Source organism: Calonectris borealis, chromosome 1 (assembly GCF_964195595.1).
Source record: "Calonectris borealis chromosome 1, bCalBor7.hap1.2, whole genome shotgun sequence".
Taxonomy (NCBI): Eukaryota; Metazoa; Chordata; class Aves; order Procellariiformes; family Procellariidae; genus Calonectris; species Calonectris borealis.
This window is the reverse complement of record NC_134312.1, coordinates 124,667,745-124,691,858: the sequence shown is the minus strand read 5'-3', so window position 1 is coordinate 124,691,858 and position 24,114 is coordinate 124,667,745. Positions and strand designations below refer to the sequence as shown.

The following is a 24,114-nucleotide window of genomic DNA, read 5'->3' as shown; positions in this document are numbered from 1 at the left end:
GTTTACCTGTTTCACTTTTAGGAGGTGATCTGCTGTACTAGAAAATGCAAGCCAGCTTTGTAGACTCAGTTTTCTGTTTTTAGATAAACGCGTTATAGTCACGTTGTGGCTTACATGCAATTTGTGCTCCAGTTAATGGCGGTCTCCTAGTTTGGTAAATACGGGTCTAATGTTCTGTAATCTAGATATTGAACTAAATGCTCAGGAATTCTATGTGTAAATGTTGCAAGTTGTGTCTGACCTTGAGAGATGGATATGAAGTAATGTTATATTGGAAACTTACTCAGAAAAAGGTTAACTTAATGCAGAGGACATTTGTTTCAGTCAGATTAAGAGGCACCAGTGATACTAAAATTTTACTCATTCAGTGATTTTAAGTTATTTAAGAAGTCGTATAAGCACAAGAGTTTTGAGAAAGCATTTGCAAGAAACAGCTGAGTCCGATCTATTTTGACTGTTGGTGAACTTGTTAATGGTAATGTTAACTTTTATAAGCACATCTGTTACTTTGAAATAAAGATCCTTTTTTTTTAAGTCTCAGGTTGAATACCCTTTAGTTGTAAACTCTAGAGGAGCTATTCAGTTGTGTCTGACTTATGTGTTGATCTAATGTGCTATTTATTTTTAATGAAATAAATTAATGTGAAAGTTCTTTATATAGTTGCATCAATTTATTGTTGCATCATTTGTTAACGGTGCAGGTTATGCGTGGAATTTAAAAAAAAAAAGGAAGACTGGTTTTCATATCAGATAAAATTTTTTCCTAGGCAAGTTGGACAAATGCAAGCAAGAAACAGCGTGAGAAACTACTTGAGTTAATTCGTCGTCTTGCAGAGGATGACAAGGATGGTGTGATGGCACACAAAGTGCTGAACCTTTTGTGGAATTTGGCTCATAGTGATGACGTACCAGTTGATATTATGGACCAGGCTCTTAGTGCCCATATTAAAATCTTAGATTACAGCTGTTCACAGGTGAGTAATCTGGTATGTTCTATTGTGAAATCAGTCACTGACAGTTTCCTTCTATCCCCTATGAAAAATTCAGGGGATTTGGTAATTGAACAAAAGTGTTCCTTATTGTAGTTTCATATTGTTCTACCAACATCCAGATATTTTTAAAATGTTATGGGACATATTTTAAATAACACAGTGCTTTAATTGGAGAGAGTGAAATATATCAGTTTGCCTGTCTTGTTGCAATTGGTGACATACTGTAATGACCACATTGGAAGAATTGGAAAAGAACCCTAATAAAGTAAATAGGGAGAAAGGAAAAGCAGTCTTTGCTTTTTTCTGAACTCGATTATGCTAATTTGTTTGGGTTGAGGGTTTTTTTCAGTAAGTCCTTATATGTCTTGTGTAATATTAGCAAGGACCTAGCAAAGGACAGTGAAAACTATTACACGCTCTCCTTCCCCACCCAAACTTCTGCAGAAGTCTGCCGGAATAATAATTCATTGTGGTTCAAAATTAATCCATTATCTGTCTTGACAGCCACTGGCAGGTTTTGTTTCTTAGTTGTTAAGAAACGGTTTCGTATTGTTTCTTGATATTTTATAGCAGTTTACTCTTGAGTACCAGTGAGTAGACATAAATGAAAGAAGGGAAAGAGCAAATCATTTAAACACTGATGATCCTACCTACCTACAGGTTTTCTTAAACACGTACTGAATGCTTGAGTGCTTGAAGACAGAGAATTTGTAACATACTGATAGCTTCTGCCAACATTTAGTGCTGCTCAGATACTTTTCTTATGCTTGTATGAACTCAGTTGATCTCATATTTGTGTGGCTTTGTATGTTCTGTTCTGTCTTCAAGACAAAGTTAAGGGAATGATGATAGTTTCTGCAGTATATTTGATTTTGATTATAAACGCTTGTTCTTTAAGGATCGAGATACACAAAAGATCCAGTGGATAGATCGTTTTATAGAAGAGCTTCGCACAAATGACAAATGGGTCATTCCTGCACTGAAACAAATTAGAGAAATTTGCAGTTTGTTTGGTGAAGCACCACAAAACTTGAGGTAAGAATGGAATGCAAATAAAATTTTGTCTGTTAAAAGTTGAATGGGTTGGAATGAGGCAAATTTTAAGAATTTTTTACAAGAGGTAGGGAAAGCTTAGATGAAATCATAAGCTGTATTTGAAGATGTTCTTGAGTTTGTCTTAATGTGTATACATAGCCTCTAAAAATTCAGACACCTAGGTTCGGTAAGAGCATTAACTGTTTCCTCAAACATGCTTTTCTTAATCCCTATTCTTTGACAATGAATTTATACAGATCATGTAGTTTATTTACTTGAAATCAATGATGATTTTTTTTCTGGGAAAAATACTCTACTGATTCTCTCTCCTGAATGGAAGAGATTAGAAATGTGTTGGGTTTGTTTTATTGTGGATTTTTTTTGATTGGGGGGGGGAGTGGGGTGTGTTGTTTGTTTGTTTTTAAAAGGAAGAAAAAAAGAAAAAAGCCATTGTCTGTTTGGACTTGTTAAAATATACATGCATATTTTCATTATTTTAAATGTCTTCTCACTACAGCCATATCTGAGATTTTGTGTCCCTAACATTTTTTGGTATCCACATCAGAATTTTTACAAACTCCAGAAAAATGTTGTTTACTTATCAGTATTGCATAATTTCTTTGTTTTAATTCTTGTAAACAGGTAAACTATTCAAATCAATGTTGCTGTTGCAGTGTGCTTACAGGAAGGATCAAGGCAGGGAAAGTTGAAGAAAATAAGCCTTTAGCTTACACAGCACTATCTTCTTAACTCATACTGTTTTAAGGAGCTGTGATAATATTGCATTCCTGGCTTTTGCAGGTTTCTTTATTCATTTAGTTTGCAGCATCTTTCTCAATTCACATGACACTTAATCCTTTACAGTTTCACATTAATGATTGTTTGAGGTTTTTCCAACAAGATTACAAAGTTACCTGTCTATTAGCAGATAAGTCTGTTTTCTGTGTCTTGGAGTCCTTAACCTTTTACATGCTGTAAGATCTAGGCAAATGTAGCTAGCTGGTTATTTGTGGTACTTGTTCAAGTTGGATGCTTTTTAGCACAATGCCTTAACAAAGAGGCTTTGGTTTAGGTAACTATTGAAGCAGAGCTCATTCAAGGCACTGATTAGGTTTCTGCTCTGAATTAATCTTGGGAGGAACCTATCTTCTTTTAATTGTGGAAATTTAGGTTCCCGGTATGGTATATGTAGAGTTAAATGGCTTTGAATATCTCTCCTTTTTTTTTTTTATCAGACTATCTCTTCCATTCCTCAGATTTCAGGGAAGTCTGCGTTGCACTATGTGATAATACCTAATTTTTACGCAGAATTTGAAAACACATATGGCAGGAAAGTAAACTTTGAATTAAAGGTTTTAATCAAGGGACTTACAAAGACCTCTTCCTGTGGAGAAGCCTTTGTTAGCAAGATACTGTTGAGGGAGTTTTTTTTAATCAGGTAGTATTACTGCCCAGGTGCCTGGGAAACCTAGTGAGCGAAAACATCATTTTGAAGTAATCAGTACTTTCCAGTCCTCTGAGTTTTCTGATGACTCTTAACATTGATACAGTTTGGAAATTGCAATGCATGCATCTAATACCTGTTCCTATCAGTTTACCTTATCTGACTTAAACCTTAAATCTCTAGCATCCTTCTAGAATTTGGATCAAAAATAGATCAAAACAAATATTTGTGTCAACAGCCTCAAAAACATTTCACAGAGCTTTTTGTGTGCAACATTAATTCCATAATCTATATAGTACTTTTCTGAGGTGGTTCAGTTGATTGTCATTGGCAATTAAAAGTTTGGTCCAGAACAACTAAGGCTGCAAAAATAAGTATAATTTATCTTATACTGTAGAGATTCTTTTGAGGAGGAGGATTTAATTGTTGCTAGTTATTCATGCAGTTGAGCAAAGTGACGAACTGGTTATACAGTTGCTTTGGCAAAATTTAACTCCCTGACCACAAAGAAATGGTATGTGTTTTGGGAAGTTTAGCTTAACCAGAATTGCAACAGCATAAGAAAATAATTCTTACTTAGCTGCAAGGATTCTTACGGGTGCAAGAATACTTACTAATATTAAGGAATAGTCAACTTTATTACTCAACATACTGACCTTTAGTGTACAGATGATTAATCATCTTAATTTTCTCGGTGTTGGCTGATGGAGGTAGAGCTTACTGTAGACCAATTTCAAGCACTTAGGTTTGACCTGTATCTACTCAAGCAGTATAAGATTGGTCTCCTAAATTACTTGCCCAGAAGAATTAACTGAACGTTGAGAGGACCTTTTGTAAGAGTTTAGGGTTTTGTTAGTGCTATAAGGCAACAATGATGCTAACTTCAAGTCACTTTTTAGCCTGAATAGTAGAATTTGCTGGGTCTGGTCACTGCTCTTTGGACCTTTCAATGTCTGATTTTAATGGTACATAGCATTTGTCCGTCTAGTAGAAGAACTCTCAACTTCAAAAGCTGAGTTACATGTGCAGTATTATGTTGGGCAAGTTATATGTGCAAATAAATAATTTTTTAAAAATGTATTTAAATTAAGTTGTTTGGAATTTTGCCTTTGTCACTTTGCCAATATTTTTCTAGCGAATAAGCACGCATTCTAACTGTTAAATGTCCTTTTTAGTATTTCCAAAGTACTTTGGCACCCATTTCAAAACGCTTATTTTTCTTCTTATATATTGGCTTTTTTATCCATTTAGTAGAAACACGACAAAAAGATGAGTTTTGCTGTTAACTGAGGAGCATGAAAAATTGAAGTTATTACTAAAGGAATATGTCCCAATGGCAACATAATCATTTAGCCAAACCTCAGATGCTTAAGGAATAATTCTATAGTTGCATGTGGAGTTTTCTTCAATTCTAGAAAGCATGCTAGAAAATCTTCTCAGATTAGCTTTTTGCTGTGCCTAAAGACAATTACAGTCCTGAAGGGCAAAGGGGTCCAGGAAGGCTGGACGTTCTTCAAGAAGGAAGTCTTAAAGGCGCAGGAGCGGGCTGTCCCCATGTGTCGCAAGAAGAACGGGCGGGGAAGGCGACCGGCCTGGCTGAACGGGGAGCTCTGGCTGGGACTCAGGAAAAAAGGAGAGTTTATCACTTGTGGAAGAAGGGGCAGGCAACTCAGGAAGAGTACAGAGATCTCGTTAGGTCGTGCAGAGAGGAAATTAGAAAGGCAAAAGCCCGGCTAGAACTCAACCTGGCCACTGTCGTGAGAGACAACAAAAAATGCTTTTATAAGTATGTTAATGACAAAAGGAGAGCCAAGGAGAATCTCCATCCTCTATTGGATGCGGGGGGGAACGTTGCCACCAAGGACGAGGAAAAGGCTGAGGTACTCAACGCCTTCTTTGCCTCAGTCTTTAGTAGTCAGAGTGGTTATCCTCAGGGTACTCAGCCCCCTGAGCTGGAAGACAGGGACGACGAGCAGGATAAACCCCCCATAATTCAAGAGGACGAAGTTAATGACCTGCTATGCCACCTGGACGTTCACAAGTCTATGGGGCTGGATGGGATCCACCCGAGGGTACTGAGGGAGCTGGCGGAGGAGCTTGCCGAGCCGCTCTCCATCATTTACCAGCAGTCCTGGTTAACTGGGGAGGTCCCGGACGACTGGAGGCTCGCCAATGTGACTCCCATCTACAAGAAGGGCCGGAGGGAGGATCCGGGGAACTACAGACCGGTCAGCCTGACCTCGGTGCCGGGGAAGATCATGGAGCGGTTGGTTTTGAGGGTGCTCACGAGCCATGTCCGGGACAACCAGGGGATCTGGCCCAGCCAGCACGGGTTCATGGAAGGCAGGTCCTGCTTGACCAACCTGATCTCCTTCTATGACCAGGTGACCCGCCTAGTGGATGAGGGAAAGGCTGTGGATGTGGTCTACCTGGACTTCAGTAAGGCCTTTGACACTGTCTCCCACAGCATTCTCCTAGAGAAGCTGGCGGCTCACGGCCTAGACAGGTGCACTCTTCGCTGGGTAAAGAACTGGCTGGACGGCCGAGCCCAGAGAGTTGTGGTCAACGGAGTTAAATCCAGTTGGCGGCCGGTCACGAGCGGTGTTCCCCAGGGCTCAGTACTGGGGCCGGTCCTGTTCAATATCTTCATCAATGATCTGGACAAGGGGATCGAGTGCTCCCTCAGTCAGTTTGCAGACGACACCAAGCTGGGCGGGAGTGTTGATCTGCTGGAGGGCAGGAAGGCTCTGCAAAGGGACCTGGACAGGCTGGATCGATGGGCCGAGGCCAACTGTGTGAGGTTCAACAAGGCCAAGTGCCGGGTCCTGCACTTCGGCCACAACAACCCCAGGCAACGCTACAGGCTTGGGGAAGAGTGGCTGGAAAGCTGCCCGGGGGAAAAGGACCTGGGGGTGCTGGTTGACAGCCGGCTGAACATGAGCCGGCAGTGTGCTCAGGTGGCCAAGAAGGCCAACGGCATCCTGGCCTGTATCAGAAATAGTGTGGCCAGCAGGAGTAGGGAGGTGATTGTGCCCCTGTACGTGGCACTGGTGAGGCCGCACCTCGAATATTGTGTTCAGTTTTGGGCCCCTCACTCCAAGAAGGACATGGAGGTGCTGGAGCGTGTCCAGAGGAGGGCAACGAAGCTGGTGAAGGGCCTGGAGCACAAGTCTTATGAGGAGCGGCTGAGGGAACTGGGGTTGTTTAGCCTGGAGAAGAGGAGGCTGAGGGGAGACCTCATCGCGCTCTACAACTACCTGAAAGGAGGTTGTAGCGAGGTGGGTGTTGGTCTCTTCTGCCAAGTAACCAGCGATAGGACAAGAGGAAATGGCCTCAAGTTGCGCCAAGGGAGGTTTAGATTGGACATTAGGAAAAATTTCTTTACTGAAGGAGTGGTCAGGCCTTGGAACAGGCTGCCCAGGGAAGTGGTGGAGTCACCATCCCTGGAGGTATTTAGAAGACGTGTAGATGAGGCCCTTAGGGACATGGTTTAGTGGGCATGGTGGTGTTGGGTTGACAGTTGGACACGATGATCTTAGAGGTCTTTTCCAACCTATATGATTCTATGATTCTATGATTCTAATTGCCTTGCCTTTGACTCCATCCTAGCAGATGATCAAAATAACATTTTACATGTTGCTTACAAATACTATGTAACAACTCACAACTCATAGCTCATAACTCTAGTTCTTACAATTATTTAACTTTTAGAAGTAGTTGCTAACCAAGATGAATCCATGTGTCCAAATTTACTGTTTGTGCATGTGGTTGAGAAAGGAGAAAAGTAAAAAATATCTAGTGCAGAGGATTTATTTATTATCGGTCTTCTGCTGATAATGCTTTCCTTTTGTGATACTTTGTAACATTGGTACAAATGCATAATATTATGAGTATATGAATACACACACCAATAGCTTGATTCAGCAAAATACCCCATCTTGCTTCTGCTTGTTCCTTTAGTTGTTTCATTATATGCATTTCCCAAATAGTCAATATTCTTATTTACTGTTATCCTTTGTAAATGCATCTCTCTATCTAGAGGTAACATCTCGGGTAGCCACTAAAATAGAGACATCCAATCTTTTGCTGTTTTTGCTGCTGGTTTATACCGAGCAAGGAGGGTTGGCAGAGATGGAAGGAAGTGTAATTGGAAAGTTCTTCAAAGTGAAAACAGAGGATATTCTTTCTGGGTATATGAAGTCCTGTATGTTTTCTTTCTCCATGCTTCCATCCATTTTGTTTTCTCTCTGACAAATGTCTGGGTCTTTTTTTTTTAAAACACAATTTGTGTTTTAGTGCCTCTTTCAAGCTGTTTTGGAAAGCTCTGCATATTATGGAATTTAATCTTCCGTGCTTAGCAGGCCACATTGTTGGTTGCAGATAACAAAATTATTGGAAGGGTGTTGATGGCTTCTGTCTTTTAAACATAGATTGACAGTGATCTTTGGCCCAGTGAATCAATTTATCTGTTACATGTACAGTGAAATGTGGTTATCAGCTGCAAGGTCATTATCAGCTGGTGCTGGAACTGGGATTTCTTGCATTCCTTACTGTTCTCAAAAGGTGTGGCGGTACTGTAGAGTGCTGTAGGTCATCTAGTATGGAGACCCTGTTTCCTAGGAAGGGTGAGAGTTTCTACCTGTAATTCATTTAGCTAATTCTGGGGTCTACTTTCTTAAGTGTTGAAGGAAAGGAGAACAGTTCTGAAATCACATTTGTATTTCTTCAGGGCAGGCTATGGGATCAGCTGAGCGGCAACACAATGAGGAACGCCTCTCTCTTTCTCCCCCCCCGCCCTTCTCTCTTTACCATGGAAGAGCAGTGCAAGTTTGCATTGTTTATGCAGACAAGATCAGTACTCTGATCTACAGAAGTTGATGCATTTTGAGACTATTCTGTAGATTTGGTTAGTCCCTAAGTTCTAGAATTTGATAGTGTTCATGGCATGTGAGTTTTGGACCCAAGCTCTATATTTTCTCTTGCAGTTTACTTTTGTAATCTAAATACGTCTTGTATTGTTTGAGAGCAGCATTTTTGGTCAGATCTTGATAATAGACTTAAATTATAATCTAATTATTTATTTGGGGTATTTCTTATCTGTTTTTTCTTAGACTGTATGCTCTGCATAACTATGCTTTTTTATGTTTGTACCAACATTTTTTCAGTGAAATATTGTTAGAAAAAACAAACAATGCAGAGTTGTGCAGTTTTTTTGAAGTATTGAAAGAATTGGCGTTATTAGCGGCTAGTGTTCTTTCACTGTAGTTTTAAGAACATGAGCTTTCATTTTGAAAATTAACCTAGTATTACTTAGTGTTTTAATATTAAATTTAAAAAAGAATATCTGGTGGAAGAAACCGTGCTTATGTGTATTGTAATTATACTACAGTTGAGGGTCTCTATCCTTACTGTGCATTTTGTGGGCAAGTTATTTCTATTCCTGTCTTGCTGCAGATACTCTCCGTGCAGCATGCTGAGCTGCTCAGATTGCTTTGATATTTTTCATACATACTGTAACTGTATAATCCTCATTAATTAACTGCTTTTAATAACTGGTAAGAACTGTTGATGTGTCAGAAGAAAAAAGAAAAATATTGTCAGAGACTTAATATGCTTTCTATTAGAGATCTTTTAGGAAAATTTGGAACTTGCATCAAAGACAAGTTTCTTAAATGGATTTCTGAACTGTTAGGTGCAAGACTACTCCACTTTTCTTATAACACTTGTATTTTAATTTCAGTCAAACTCAACGAAGTCCCCATGTGTTTTACCGACATGACTTAATCAATCAACTTCAGCACAATCATGCCCTAGTTACATTGGTTGCAGAAAATCTCTCTGCCTATATGGAAAGCATGAGGCAGTATGCTAAAGGTAAGTTTTAAAATGAGTGTAAGCATTTTGTTTCATGATTAAAAATGTGTGTTTTACAGCAGAATGTGGGGAAGTGGCAGCTCTTGTTTATCTGTGGATTGATAAACATCATCGTGTCCTACTTAGGCTAGGGTCGTTATTTTTGTGGAAAGTGCTAATAATCATCTTGGATTTTGTTCCACTTCTAGTTTTGAATTTTTGTAGGCTCCTTTGAGAGGTTTTTTAATCACCTCTATTTGAAGCCAATGTTTGGAATTTGTCAGGGAGAAGGACTTTAGACTGCGGCGATACTGTTTCTTTTTACCATGTAACTCCATTTCTCTTCAGTTGCTTTCTTGCTGCATTTGTTATCAGCAACATTTTGGCAGCACATCATGTTAGTATTTATATATTTCAGGCTAAACTCAACCCTTCGCTGATGAGTTTACACTCTTATTCTGGACTAGCTTTCTAGCAACTGAGGTAGAAGTAGGGAAGTGAAGGAGAATGATGGACCAGGAAACTCCTTGTTACACAGGACCACAGTACTTTTTATATTGAATTAAGCCAACAGAAGTGAGAGGAGGAGATTTATGCCCCCCCATCTACTTTACTGACTGGAACTAGGGACCATTCTATCCTGGCATCATAACATCCTACCAGCCTTTCAATTACATCTCAAAAATGACACAGTATGTTATGTAGGAATTCAGTGTAGATTGTTCAGAGAGGTCAGGATATTTGCACATTGCAAAGCATGTGTGTGCGTCTTCCAATGCTTAGGTAAGTTGCGTAGACACCTTTAATTTTGGAATTCATTTAATTTTGAAGTACTTGATAAAAGATATCCAGCATACATCCTTGGAGCCTTGTTTGAATAATTGTGCTGTATGAGGATGATAGCTTTAGCCAGGTATAGGTCGATGAGAATGACATTTAAGCTAAATCTGCATACTGCAGCTATATTTCTCTATTCAGGAATACATGAGGGGGTTTACCCTAACTTAAGTTCCTTAATTAATGATAGCATTGCACTAATTCATGTTAAAATATGCTAAATGCTTTGTTTTGTTCTCAAGCCATACTGTTTTAGGCTTAGTCTTCTCTGGGAAGGTGGAATAGAACAAGTATTATTTCATGTAACTTCTGTAAGCTGTTGGAGTGCTCTTTAACTTTGCTAAAGTGATGCAAAAATGCAATTTCATTTATAATGAACTTTGCATCTTAACTATATGGATAGCTTAGAATCTATGATTCTCTCCTTCTCTTAGGACTTTGGCCAGCTATGAAATCTGGGGCTTGGCCTCAGGGTTATGAAGGAAACATGATCAACAACTATATTCTAATGCAATGTTGTCTTTGTCCAAAAATAGCCTACACATACTATTAATGTATGAACTATTATTATTCATTCATTTCAATTATTTTTAAACTCTGAAGCCAAAGGTCATTTTTGACGATATTGTTTACCTATCAAATTGTTGATGACTTTGGCAGAAAAATTAGACTGATATCTTGCATGATTCTTTTCTTCTGCCAAATACCACATCCCATTGCCCTGCCCCTCCCCAACTGCAATGACTTGGTAAAGCAATAATATAAACATCTTCAGCATGATAGGAATTAGAAGTGTGCAGAGAGTTTAAATTGAATCCAATTACAAAGCAATTAAATTGTGCTTTCTTGAGACAAAGCTGCTGCAGTACTTCTACTCATTTGCATCAGAATACAAAAACAGATGAACAATAGTGTAGATTTTTTTTATTAGATGCTTTATTACATGATTAAGGGCAGCCAGAAAATATCTCCTAATGTTCCAGATACTGTACTAAGACTGTAATACACAGTTCCTGTGCAACTTCTCTTTCAGTTTCAGTTTTATGTACTAAATAGAGCAGAACATAGAGAGAGCACTGTGAGGTTTGCCTTCCGTTTCTTCCTGGAGGAGGAAAAAAGATGGCAGGGGGCAGGGAAGGGAATAAATGAAAGGAGAATAAAGATTATTATAATTGTGAGGGCAGAAAGAAAGAACTGACAGCTGTAGAATTAAGCTGCGCTGGAGAAGGTGAATGAGACAGAGGGAGAAAACTCAAGGCAAACATCCAAACAGCAGAGGTCAAACAAATGCCATAGGGGAAAAAAAAACCCAATTGCCCACAGATCTTTTTGGCAGTTAATGCCACAATTACTGTGCAATTTGTGATTATTTTTTGTATTAATTTTTATTTTGCCATATTTTTATTTTACTTGAAGGCTTCCATAGTTGAGTTCTGTGATGGAGAACAGTGTTCCTGTTCTCCTGTTATTCACCAATGTGTATTCTTTCCTATCATACTCCCTTTTATATGATTGCCTTTTTAAGGTTAAAGAAAAGCCTAATGCGTTCCAGAATTTTTTCCATGATCTGTTACTTTCTCTTGTACTGAACTCACCTTTTCCTCCAACTCTGCAAAGTCCTCCGTGAGATGAGACAACTGCTATTGCATTGTGTAGTCCTGAAGGAGGAGGTCACAGTTTCATCTTTTTGACTATTTATTAAAGACCTTTTAAAAAATTGAAAAGGTTGCTAGCCAGTTCTTCCGTTTTCCTGAAGTAATAAAAAATCCAAAGTATTAATGGATTGTAATTATGTGTAGAAATCGTGCCATATGATCTTCTCTGTGTGTTTATCACTAATTATACTTAAATTTTCAACCAGTCATTTTTTGATCTATAATTTCTCTGTTCATTCTTCTGTATGTAGAAAGAATTTTTAAGGAGATCACACTTAGACTTGCTGTGGGATGCACAGTGTAGAAAATAAATTGGGCAAACGTAGAAAGAAGCTGAGAAGGAGAATATTTAAGGAGACTGAATTTTTTTTGTAGTTCAGAGTTTTTCAGAATTCTTAAGTACATACATACATATTGCCTTCGGGCAACTGACTGGCCTTTAATACTTGAATTCTTCTATCATTGCCACTATTGACACTTGCGTCTGTGAATTAATCTCTATTCAGAAAAAAAAGCCCACATAGTCCACATAGCTAAAACAACACCGCCTCCCCCCCAACAAAACAAAATGAAACAAAGAAACCACCCAAACCACCCAACACTTGAAGTAATTAGTTTCACTTTCTCTGCAATATGCTTATCTACTGTATTGTTTCTTCTGCTAGACCCACAGCATATTTTTCAGGTTTTCTACTTCTAATACTTAAATAACTTTTGTTCTGCTACTTTTATATAATTTCTTAAATTTTTTTTTCATATTTCTTTTGATAATTGCCCATTTATGCTCACTTCATTAGGACTATAATTTAAATTTTTGAAGGATTTCTGGTGAACATAAGGTCTCCAATTTTGTAGACATCAGTTAACTACTAGTCTTCTGTTTTCCCTTTTATTTAATTTTTAAGCTAATGTACCTTTTGCACTTGTATATAGAGGGCAGTATTTATGACAATTATTTTTCCGCTAATTTTGAAACACTGATGATGCACTTCAGCTGTTAGACTTGTTTGGGGTTTTTTTTTCCTCTCCTTGATATAATAGGAGATACTGATTTTCAGTTCTGAAGGTAAATTTTATCATGAGTCTGGATGTTGTCATGATACAGTCTCCCACAGCCGGGTCATCTTAGCTATATGCAATCTGTATACCTCTGCAAATAAGAAATAATAGCATTAATAAGTTTATAATAGAGCTGTCATAATGAACATGTGTCATGATGAAATATTACTAGTACAGATCAAGGTAGTGCAAGTACAGATCTAGATTGTATCTCTTAAATTTTAAAAAAAAAAAAACAAACCACACCACACCAAACCCAGGTTCCTATGAAGCAAACAGCTGTTTGTTAAACAAAATATTATGCTGAGATTTGATAAAATGCTGGTAAAAGTTTGACTTCTTGCCTTACTTTCAAATTACTCAAGAACTTCTGTTTCAAGCTTGTCAGTATTGCAGGCATTTGTTTTTTGTATTTGGAAACTTGCAGTAAATAAAGTTGTCGTATACTTTCCTCCAAGTGATGTCATGTACGTAGCTACTTATAAAGCTGTTAAAGAACTGGAGTTGTGATTTTCCTCTGGAGAGGAAAAACCCTAAAAATGGAAAACTGCAATTTTGGAAAAGGTGCTCTGTAACGAAACTAAAGCATCCTCAGAAAAAACACTGGATAATCTGAATTATACGCTTGGTATACTTTTATCTTAACTGACTTCTGACTTCAAACTGACTACTTGAAATAAGGAAAAAATGATTCGAATAAGTAGAATGCAGGTTCTTAATTCTTCTGTGATATTTTCATTATATTGAATGATGAGCACATGTATCTGCGCCTAAGTGTTTATTGATTTGATTATAGACCTCGGTAATCTTTGTCTATACCCATTTTAATTTAGGATGAAATATTAACTGGTAGCAGGCTGCTGAAAATTATTTTCTTACACCGTACTGAAAATTTATTGTTCTTTGAGTGGTTTTAATTATGTTCAGACTAACAAGTCTTCAAACATGTCCTGTCTTTTAGAGTCAGCATGTCTTTTCTGAATGTATTGTCTAATTAACCTTTTTATATTTGCAGAACATGGTGAATATGATCCTCAAACTGTAAGACCAGGAAGCAGATACAGTCATGTGCAGGAAGTACAGGAGCGACTTAACTTCTTACGGTTAGTTTTAACTTGATCATTTGTTTAACTTCTCTAAGAATACTTTAAAGAAAAAGAAAAAGGGGAAAAAAAAAAACGCAAAACACCAAAACCAAAAAACAACACACCTTGATATCTCTTTCTCTTACCTAGTTTTCAGTTGCTGTGTTAACTTCTTTCAAAACTCAAATGCAAAAATATGCCAAATGTTTTTGGTTTGGTGTCCCTCCCCGCCCCCCCCGCCCCGAGGGTTTCTGTGCTGGTATTGGAATATTCAAATAAAGTTTATTGGGGTCTTTGCAATCCAAGGCTCTGATTCTGCACTAAGATTTTTATGGGCTTTTTCTGTCTGTGTGCAGAATCCTACTGACTTGAATACAATGTGCATGTGGATACAGTTACATACATATGGGGTAACTTAGCTGAAAATTTAAAATATTTCATGTAGGGATATGCCCGTGTGTCCTTATTTGTTGTACCACACCAGAGTTAAATCTGTGATCATAAACTGACATATACTTGTGTTAGACACTGATGTTAGGTTGTCAGTGACTGAGCCTTAGAAAGAGGTTGGAATAAAAAAATTATTTGGATGACTTTTGACCAGCTGCTGTTTGAGTAAAATATAAAAACAAAGGATCTCTGCTCATCACAGAGCTGCAGTATGTTGATGCTTTTTAGGCTCTGTCTCTCTGTCTTACTTGGCTTTAACCTTTTCTAGACAAGTAAAAATACACGAACTGTCAAGTTCTGAAGTATTTTTTACTTGTTTTCTAACTGAGTTTGTTTTTGCTTTTTAAAATTTGACCAAGAATTTTTATGAATTAAACTGAAGTGTTAAACAACTCTTTAATGAAATTATAAAATAGCATATGGATGGCAGACCTAATTTATCACTCCTGCACATTAAAAATTGTAACTTCCTTTAATTTCACTAGTTGTTGATGTAACGGAATTAATGAAATCCCATGGCTGTCAAATGTAGAATCTGTAGGTAGCAATTTCTGAAAAGCAATGCCTTAACTTAGTCCCTGATTTCTTTTACAAAGAAAAGATTTTGAATCAGAAAAATGATTGTGAAGAACTTTGATTATCGTTTGTTCTTCTTGAAATATTCTTAGTGTTAACTCTCAGAAGTGAAGTTCTTAATAGTTCTTTAATAATAATTTAACACAAATGAAAAACTTACTTAAATAAAAGGAAAAATTTCCAGTTCATTGACTACTGCTTCTGGCTCTGTTCCATAGAATTGATACCTTATTTTGTGATTTTGCTACAGCGAGTGCTAAAACATAGTGAATGATTGCAGAAGTAATTTAATCTCTTATGACCTGACTTTTAAACTAAATAGTTTACATTAGGAGATGTGCATTTGTTTGTATATAATATGTAAACAGTGCTTGGTATTTTTGTGCCAAATTTTATTCCTTTTTTGTTTGGACTATAAGGTCTTGATCCATTCAAACTTACTAAGAAATCACAGGCTAATTATGAGTGGACTGATGATGTAAAAGTTTTCAGAGTCATACTTATGATATATACATGTATAATATACATATTCACCTTTTTGCCTGTACTTTTTACTGAATTGTAACTCTAGATGTCTATTAGACAGTGCTGTTAATTGTCTCTTTGTTTTGCTCAAGATTTTTATTGAAGGATGGTCAGCTGTGGCTCTGTGCCCCTCAGGCGAAGCAAATATGGAAGTGTTTAGCTGAAAATGCTGTTTATCTTTGTGATCGCGAAGCCTGTTTTAAATGGTATTCCAAACTAATGGGGGATGAACCAGACTTAGACCCTGACATTAATAAGGACTTCTTTGAAAATAATGTGCTTCAGCTGGATCCTTCCCTATTAACAGAAAATGGAATGAAATGTTTTGAACGTTTCTTCAAAGCTGTGAACTGTCGAGAAGGAAAGCTAGTAGCAAAGAGACGAGCCTATATGATGGATGATCTGGAATTAATAGGATTAGACTACCTTTGGAGGGTAAGTTAATTGGAGGAAACATCTGAAAGGTTAACTGCTAAGTCTTTCTCAGTGTCTTTTTATATTTTTAGGAATGTGTAATTTATTAGTTATAGACTGAAATTACAAAAAACTACTTTTCAAACTAAATACATGGATATTGACTCCACTGCCCTCCCAGCAAGTATGCAAGTTGGTAACTTTGCAGACTGATGTTTAATGGAAAGTTATTTGAAACATCAAGTATATTTGGGTATGCACATGAGATTAAAAATTTGCCTATACTGTTGAAGAAGAAAGGATCATTCCAGGTGAATTATCTATAGGTTTCTCTCTCTCTCTCACACGCACATTAGAACTAAACTTTGTTTTGTGCACTTCATAAGCTAGTTCATGTCATTCATTTTAGTATGGTAAACTGGAGTGATTCTAGATTAGACCAAGTGATCACTGGTCTGATTCTTTCTCTTTATATGCACAACCTTTTGCCTAAACATGGTTATAGCTTTTCAATAGAAAGATTGTAGCTTTCTGAAGCTTGCCAAATATATTAGTGAAAAACATCAGTATCTAATTTGATACTTAATTTTCTCAGAGTATTTCTAGTTTTCAAGAGCTGCATTAGAACCCACAGAGCACACTGTGGCATGATTATCGTGGCTGTGTTTTGTAAAATGTGCTGTATATAAAGCTTCAGTCATTTTGGTTGTGGCTTGTTGAAGGGTTAGATATTTTAATCACGGTGATAATAGTAAAAACCAAAGTAAATCGCAATTTTTATACAAATAAGTTTTCACACAGTGTTTGTGTACAAAGTGCCCACATAATGCTAGCATTTTAGTTGTGGGAACTGACTTACTTGGATCTGCCCTGCTGTTTGGCAGCATGACAGAATTCGCGAAGCTTCAGCTCAGTATCCTGCAGGGGCTGTCTGTAAGGGCTGCTTTCAGACCTGGTGGCTAGTAATTAAAATACAGATTCAGGTTAGAAACAACTCATTTGACTGTCCCCCTTCCACCCACTTACAGCCGTTTAAAATACTTTAAAATTCTGTTTTTAAGTCTTTGGTGATATAGATTGTTCAAGCATCTGAAAAAATAGCTGTCTTACTCTCTGAAACTAGTGAAAATGGAAATGTAATGTGAAGATGAATATATAAATGCTACTTTCATTCTGTTTACAAAGCATTGGCTTTTTTGCTAACTCTGAACTGCTTTAAACTAGCTAATTCTTAATTTTGCGCTTTGACTTTAGTGTAAGTTGTATTGATTGTATTTTGTAACTAAGCATTTTAGTCACTTTCTCCTCATAAAATAATTAAACGTACTGTTGTGTCAAGATACTTACGTAGTCATTTTGGTTTTAAATTTTATACCAGAAAGTTTTAAGATGTTCTAATGCTTTTTTTTATTATGCTAGGTTGTGATTCAGGGAAATGACGACATCGCAAACAGAGCAATAGATCTTCTTAAAGAGATCTATACTAATCTTGGCCCAAGGTTACAAGTCAATCAGGTAAAAAAACAAACCAGCAACAAGAAAAATGGAATATAATATGATAGAAAAACAGTGATAAAATTCAATTTGGTGATGTTTTTATACTTGGAAGCTTTGGAAACAGAATAGTTTTCAGAGAGTATACTCCTGAGTCCAGCCATCAGGTTTGGGTCAGATGCAGAATTAAGAGTGTTTTTCTGATATTTACAGACTAAACTCTAATAATTTTTTTTTATATTAAATTGATCTGTTGTATTTGCTCTTTCTACTCAGAAAACAGTTCATGTTATATACTTAAGTAAGCCTTTTGTTGAACTTCCAGTTGTGGCACTTATTTGTACTAGTGTGTTCACTGGATGGGTCTGTTGAGTGTTGTCACAAGCTAATATAATCTTTTTTATGGCATGTCCCTTACAAAGGGTCACAGAGTTTCCATATAATGGTCTAAGCTGAGCTCTAGCAAATCAGATATTTTCTCCCTACTTTAATATTTGCTGGGAGCTGCATTTCTGTGGACAGAGAGAAGAGATAATGAGTTTCTGAAAGGTTAGAGGAAGTGAACTGTTGGGATTTCACAAATTTGGGGGGGGAATATTGTTCTCCAGACAATCTCCAGTTGGTAGCTTGCCAGTTGTACGAAAACCGGAGTTTTAAGAAATACTTGTCCTCAAAAACACTTTTATAGTCTTCTAGAGCTACCAGTCTGCTAGATGGAGCACAGCTGCTCTACGTGGTGCATTTACAGCCATTCAAGATATATCTTACTGTAGTCGCAGATGGGCTGTATGCTTCTTTCTTGGTATGGGTCTGGGCTTACTGAGCATGCATAGATCTGTCCATCTTCAGATGGTTAGATCTGACACTTCCAGGAAGTGTTGGATTTACTTCGCATGCACACAAGTATGTTGTTTCAGTGTGCTGGTAACTCCTCTGCTCCTGAGCTGCCTCTAAGAAAAGTGGCTACTGGACTGTTGTTTACTGTCTTAGCTGTTACTGTTAATGCTTCTATTGCAGATTACTACCTGGAGACACTGCAGACTTTTTACTATAGGTTATATGTCAGTCTAGGTCAGGAGCAAGCAGATATTAGATATCAGGCAGAAGGAAGAGATCTGCTGCAGCTGCCACTATACTGAATCTAGCTCAAATCCATTTCTGAGTTTATGCAGGAAAAGAGTGTATCTGGAGCTGGGTTATGTGATTGGGGTGAGGGGGGTGGTTGTTCTGGTGGTCTGTAAATGTTCTGTGTTCACTCTTAGTGTAAAGTAAATTAATCTGTACTAGATTGTCAGCTAGAGATTCTTTAACATAGTCTGAGGAAATGAATAAAAGAAAGTCCAATTCCAAGTATTCTGTGCGCAAACTTAAACATTTTCTATTTAAGTGCAAGTTTGCACTTAGTTACAGCTACTGATGACATGCAAGATTTTTGAAGTGTACACTAAATTAGAGCTATTTATCAATGGGAGTTTATTCTAAAGTGGAAAAAAAAAGCTTTATAAAGTAACTTACCTGGTTTGGTTTTGTTTTTTACTTCTACCATTGGACTATCCTGCTAAAAAGATGGTTTTTAATGTTTCTTGTAATTGCACTGATTTTTTAATGTAATTAGGTAGTGATTCATGAAGACTTCATTCAGTCCTGTTTTGATCGTCTGAAAGCCTCCTATGATACATTATGTGTATTGGATGGAGATAAAGACAGTATCAATTGTGCAAGACAAGAAGCAATACGAATGGTGAGAGTGTTGACTGTTTTAAGAGAGTACATAAATGAATGTGACAGTGATTACCACGAAGAGAGAACTATTCTACCTATGTCAAGGTATGTGTGAAAATGCACTACTTTGATTTTGATTTCTGTTAACTAAAATATTACTAATATCTTTGATTTTTACATTCTAAAGGGTTTCTGTTCAGGGAATGTATTTATAGAGTTTCAGAATTCCATTTTCTCTGCTAATACATCTAAACTCTGATCTGTAGTTTAAAAAAAAAAATTTGAAAGATCAGGCAAATACAGGCATATATGAAAGGCACAGCAGACCTGAGAATAAACTTGTTTCTGGTGTTTTATTCTATAACTAGCACAATGTACCTTGTGGCTAGATTGTTTTGGATGTATTTCTTTTTTTCAGAAAATTATTTAAAAGCAATACCATTCTTTAAGTTGGTATGGGCAAACCGTCTTTGGTTTTCATAGTCCTGTCATACAAAAACCATGTTGTTAATGTATATCTTCATCTTCCAGAATTGTTTACAGAGATGCTAAGCTTACTTTGCAAGCTTAAATTAGGATTATCTCTAAGTAAAATATTCTGTGTAAATTCCTCAAAAAAAGGGGAAGAAGAGAACAGCACTTCAAAGTATATTTATTTTCTGTATACCTTCACTCTTTTTATACTTGTCCGTGAGTAAAAACTTAGCTGAAGTCCTAGCAGCTCCTTCTTCAACTCTGTCTTTGGTACAAAGAAAAAGGTAACGCTTAAATCCAATGTTGTGTAGATATTTTCACAAACAAAATACTCTTTCCTGAGAGGGGAAGGCAGAACAGAAAACTGTTTAAATGTTCTGGTGTTAGTAGCTGCTGTCTGTGAGAAGAAGGTCTCAAAAATACATAAGGAATACACTGAGATTGCTATGGATTTATGATGCAGCTAACATTTTTAGGCATGGTAGGGGTTTGTTGTCCCCTTATTTTAAATGCCCTTTTTGTCAAGAAAACTGAAGAGATTGCTTTTTCTTCATGATGTGTCAGTAATTTGCAGCATTTTTATTGTATATATTGATTAGTCCTAACTAAGATCTCTTGTTGATTGCAGGTGCATCTTTTTTATATGGACTGCTGATTTAATTAGACTAACTTTTTCACAGGTCTTGTTAGCAGGCAGCTTTTATGAGGAATTTTTACCTTTTGTTGCATGGGATTAGTTTGTTGGGCTTATCTGGACACATCTTTCTTAATGAGTTTCTGGGTATTGTGCAAAGTGTCATCACTGCTAGTGGGAAAATGTTTCTTCTTTTTTTGACCTCTTTGAATTTTGTAAAAGCATTTCAATTTTTAAAATTGGAATTCTAATATAAAACTTTTAACAGCTTTTGACAGAAGGCATTAAGAATTGGTGGCGTGATGGCTTTTTCTGATCTTGATGTATTTAAAATAAGTTGTTTTGCTAAAAGAGTAAAACATAGTTGCCAGTCTGAGCTTTATTTGCACATTTTGATCAGGAAATTACAAGCAAGAGAAAGGATCTAAAACTTCATAAGAGAGTTCTTAAAATTCTGGCAATGTTCCTAACCTGACTGTAAAGTTGACCAGATGTTTAATGCACTTATGCGGAATGTGGCTTCTTGAAAGTTTCTGTGTATGTTATGTTTGCATAATTCCTGGTGCCTTCACAAAATAATCTCATGCTGGAGTATACCACCAGATGTAAAGTTTTGATGTTGAAGTATCTGCAACACAAAATACAGCAGGAAAAATAATTTACTTAATGAGGATAAAAATAACTTTATCTGGTTTGTTTATTTTTAGAGCTTTCCGTGGTAAACATATCACACTGGTAGTTCGTTTTCCAAACCAAGGCCGACAGGTGGAAGATTTGGATATTTGGTCTCATACAAACGACACAATTGGCCAAGTACGGCGTTGTATTCTCAATCGTATTAAAGCCAATAGCGCGCACACAAAAGTAGAACTGTTCATTGGTGGTGAGCTGGTGGACCCTGCAGATGATAGAAAATTAATTGGGCAGTTGAATCTCAAAGATAAAACGGTAAGTGTTGCAGGTTGATCACTTATGTCAATTCAGATGTCGCTTCCCTTTTGTAAATGCTTGAAAAATACCATGCATGGGATCACTCACTCTTGTGAAATGGTTCCATTCTTCCTCCTTGTATTATGCCATTAACGTTATATCAGATGCTTATTTAGTAAAGAATCTTCATTTTTGCATAGTATTAAAACTATGATTGTGTTTTTCAGCTAATCACGGCTAAGCTTACACAGATAAATTCTAATATGCCCTCAAGTCCAGATAGTTCTTCTGACTCTTCAACTGGTTCTCCGGGCAACCATGGCAATCACTACAGCGATGGTCCAAATCCAGAAGTCGAAAGCTGTTTGCCTGGGGTGGTAAGCATATACTTAGATTCTGAAATGAACAGTTTAAAAGCATTTTGTCTTTAACTAATGATTTTTATGGGGTTTTTTATTTGCTTATTTTAAGATCATGTCACTACATCCTCGATACATCTCTTTTCTTTGGCAAGTTGCAGACTTGGGCAGTAGCCTAAATATGCCGCCTCTTAGAGATGGAGCACGTGTTCTTATGAAGCTCATGCCACCGGGTAAAACTTCATTTGATCCTCTTTTATATTGTAATATCCTGTATAATAATTGGTCACCTGTTATTTAAAAATTAAGTTAGGGGACTGTTTTCCACTTTCTGGTAATTTATTGATACTGTAATTCAAGACTGTTATCCTAATTAGGATTGTATGTATTTCCCAAATAGTTATTTCTTGTCTGTCATATAAAGTTGCATACTTTGCAGTTGGTACTGGGATACAGTGCCACAGTGCAGTGAAAATGGGGAGAAGCATTTGAAGTGGATTTGTAGCACTACTTTAATAGGATCACTTTTGTACTGATAGAAATAATCATTGCAGAACACTTCATAGTCTTGTCTTGTCTGTCAGTTACATTTTTTGCAACTTTTCTGATACTCTTAAAATTTTTCAGATTTATAATTGTAAATACTATTGGCTTGTTCTGGAGTAGTGGTGTTATAAAATGTTTATAAGTTGTGTTTTTATTGCAGATAACACTACGGTTGAGAAACTAAGAGCTATTTGTTTAGATCATGCAAAACTTGGGGAAAGCAGCCTTAGTCCATCCCTTGATTCTCTATTCTTTGGTCCTTCTGCTTCACAAGTGCTGTATCTAACAGAGGTTTGTGATGCTTTGCCTGTTCTTTAAAAATCTTCAACTCTTTTTTTGGCAATCCTTTCTGTAACATTGTGGAACCTAAGATCAAAGTCTGGTTTGAAATTAACAATTGAAAATACTTAACAATTTACTGGAATAAACTGGTGTATGGCCAATGCTGTCACAGCATTCCAACATAGTTTCATGTTCAATCATCTATATTCAAGCTAGTGCATTTCTGTTAGTTAACTCTGTATTTTGTTCTACAGGTAGTTTATGCCTTGTTAATGCCTGCCAGTGCACCTCTGGGAGAAGATGCCAGTGACTTCCAATACAACTTCTTAAAAAGTGGTGGTTTGCCTCTTGTATTGAGCATGCTGACTAGAAATAACTTCCTGCCAAATGCAGATATGGAAACTCGAAGGGGTGCCTACCTTAATGCTCTAAAAATAGCCAAATTATTGCTAACAGCAATTGGATATGGCCATGTTCGAGCTGTGGCAGAAGCTTGTCAGCCAGTTGTGGAAGGCACAAGTACAATTTCACCGGTAATATAAATCTTCCTTGATGCAAATAGCCATGTACTCCAGTTTTTATATTGTCTGCAGCAACATCTGTCTGCTCTCCATTGACAATCTCTTTGAGTGAGTTGCATGTCAAGAACTAAAAAAGGGATCAACTTACTAAACAAATCCTGTTTCTTTCTGACTGTAGAAAAGTTAGGTGTGAGATCTGCATGCCCTATATATGATTTTCAATGGTGTGCATGATTGTCAGTACAGGTAACTTTCCATTTTCAAGTACATCTATTCCATAAATGTGAATTCTGATTCTTTTGAGCTGTTGAGTCTATTGAAGGATGTGCTTCTGAATTTCTTGTTTTTCCTATTTATGATTAGAGCATAAAACAACAGAACTGACATTGAGTCATGCCAACCCTCTTTCTACACAAAAATAAGTCCTTGGCTTGCTAGATTCTAATTCTGTGCATTGCTTGTAGAAAATTCTTGCAGAGAACAACTAGGTACATGGCAAAGTTAAGTGTTGATAGTGGAAAGGTGTCCTACCCTAAGACTTCTCAGAATTGGAAAGGGAAAGTGTAACACAGGTGTTCTCAAAGGTGATCTCACATGTCTGTAGTAGTAGATTTTGTGTATGTTTAATATGGCTAGTCAGTTTTTCTACATCTGGACAAGTATGTTGGGGGTCAAGATTTTATTTCTGCCCTTTTACAGTAGGCATACAGCATAGAGTCCAAAAATTAAAATTTGCTGTTGTCCTTCTTGGGCATTTGCTTCCAGGTATTCCAGCTATTTTATTTTTTTCTTTTGTGAAGTTCTGTCCCAAATAGTTGCTTGAGCTATCAACCTATACTCAAGAATACATAGAGGGCCTCACTCCAGAGCACTTTCTCCCAGAATATTTACTAAGATCCACCTCTGAAGCAGAGAAGTACATTCCCCTTAAGTCTGAAAAATAAATATCTGTACTGGTTTGCTCTGTTGGAAGATACCAGATTCATTCTTTTTCGAGGAAATAGAAACTCTTGACGATTACAAAGAGGTGAAGATCCCTTTTCATGTCTCATGTTAGAATGTAATAGAAACATCTTAAATCAAACATGTTTGCCACCCTCCATCATCTATTTAAAATGAGTAAATTTTACTGCCCTATTTTCTAATGACGATTATTCAAAAGGCAGTTTGGAACACAGATAACATCAGTTGAGTCTTGAAGTACTGTTTGAAACATTTATGCTGACC

At 36.9% G+C, this 24,114-nt stretch overlaps 1 protein-coding gene across 4 annotated transcripts in view; it reads left to right on the top strand.

Moving 5' to 3' along the window:
- USP9X (ubiquitin specific peptidase 9 X-linked) overlaps window positions 1-24,114 on the top strand; it is a 109,609-nt gene that overhangs the window by 45,879 nt on the left and 39,616 nt on the right. For all 4 annotated transcript variants that reach the window (XM_075173969.1, XM_075173963.1, XM_075173977.1 and 1 more), the window contains 12 exons: window positions 768-974; window positions 1,891-2,027; window positions 9,212-9,345; window positions 13,891-13,978; window positions 15,604-15,946; window positions 17,345-17,440; window positions 19,035-19,246; window positions 20,957-21,197; window positions 21,407-21,556; window positions 21,651-21,771; window positions 22,245-22,375; window positions 22,621-22,899. In XM_075173969.1, coding sequence (XP_075030070.1) covers window positions 768-974; window positions 1,891-2,027; window positions 9,212-9,345; window positions 13,891-13,978; window positions 15,604-15,946; window positions 17,345-17,440; window positions 19,035-19,246; window positions 20,957-21,197; window positions 21,407-21,556; window positions 21,651-21,771; window positions 22,245-22,375; window positions 22,621-22,899 — 2,139 coding nt within the window. The remainder of the gene's footprint in view (window positions 1-767; window positions 975-1,890; window positions 2,028-9,211; window positions 9,346-13,890; window positions 13,979-15,603; window positions 15,947-17,344; window positions 17,441-19,034; window positions 19,247-20,956; window positions 21,198-21,406; window positions 21,557-21,650; window positions 21,772-22,244; window positions 22,376-22,620; window positions 22,900-24,114) is intronic.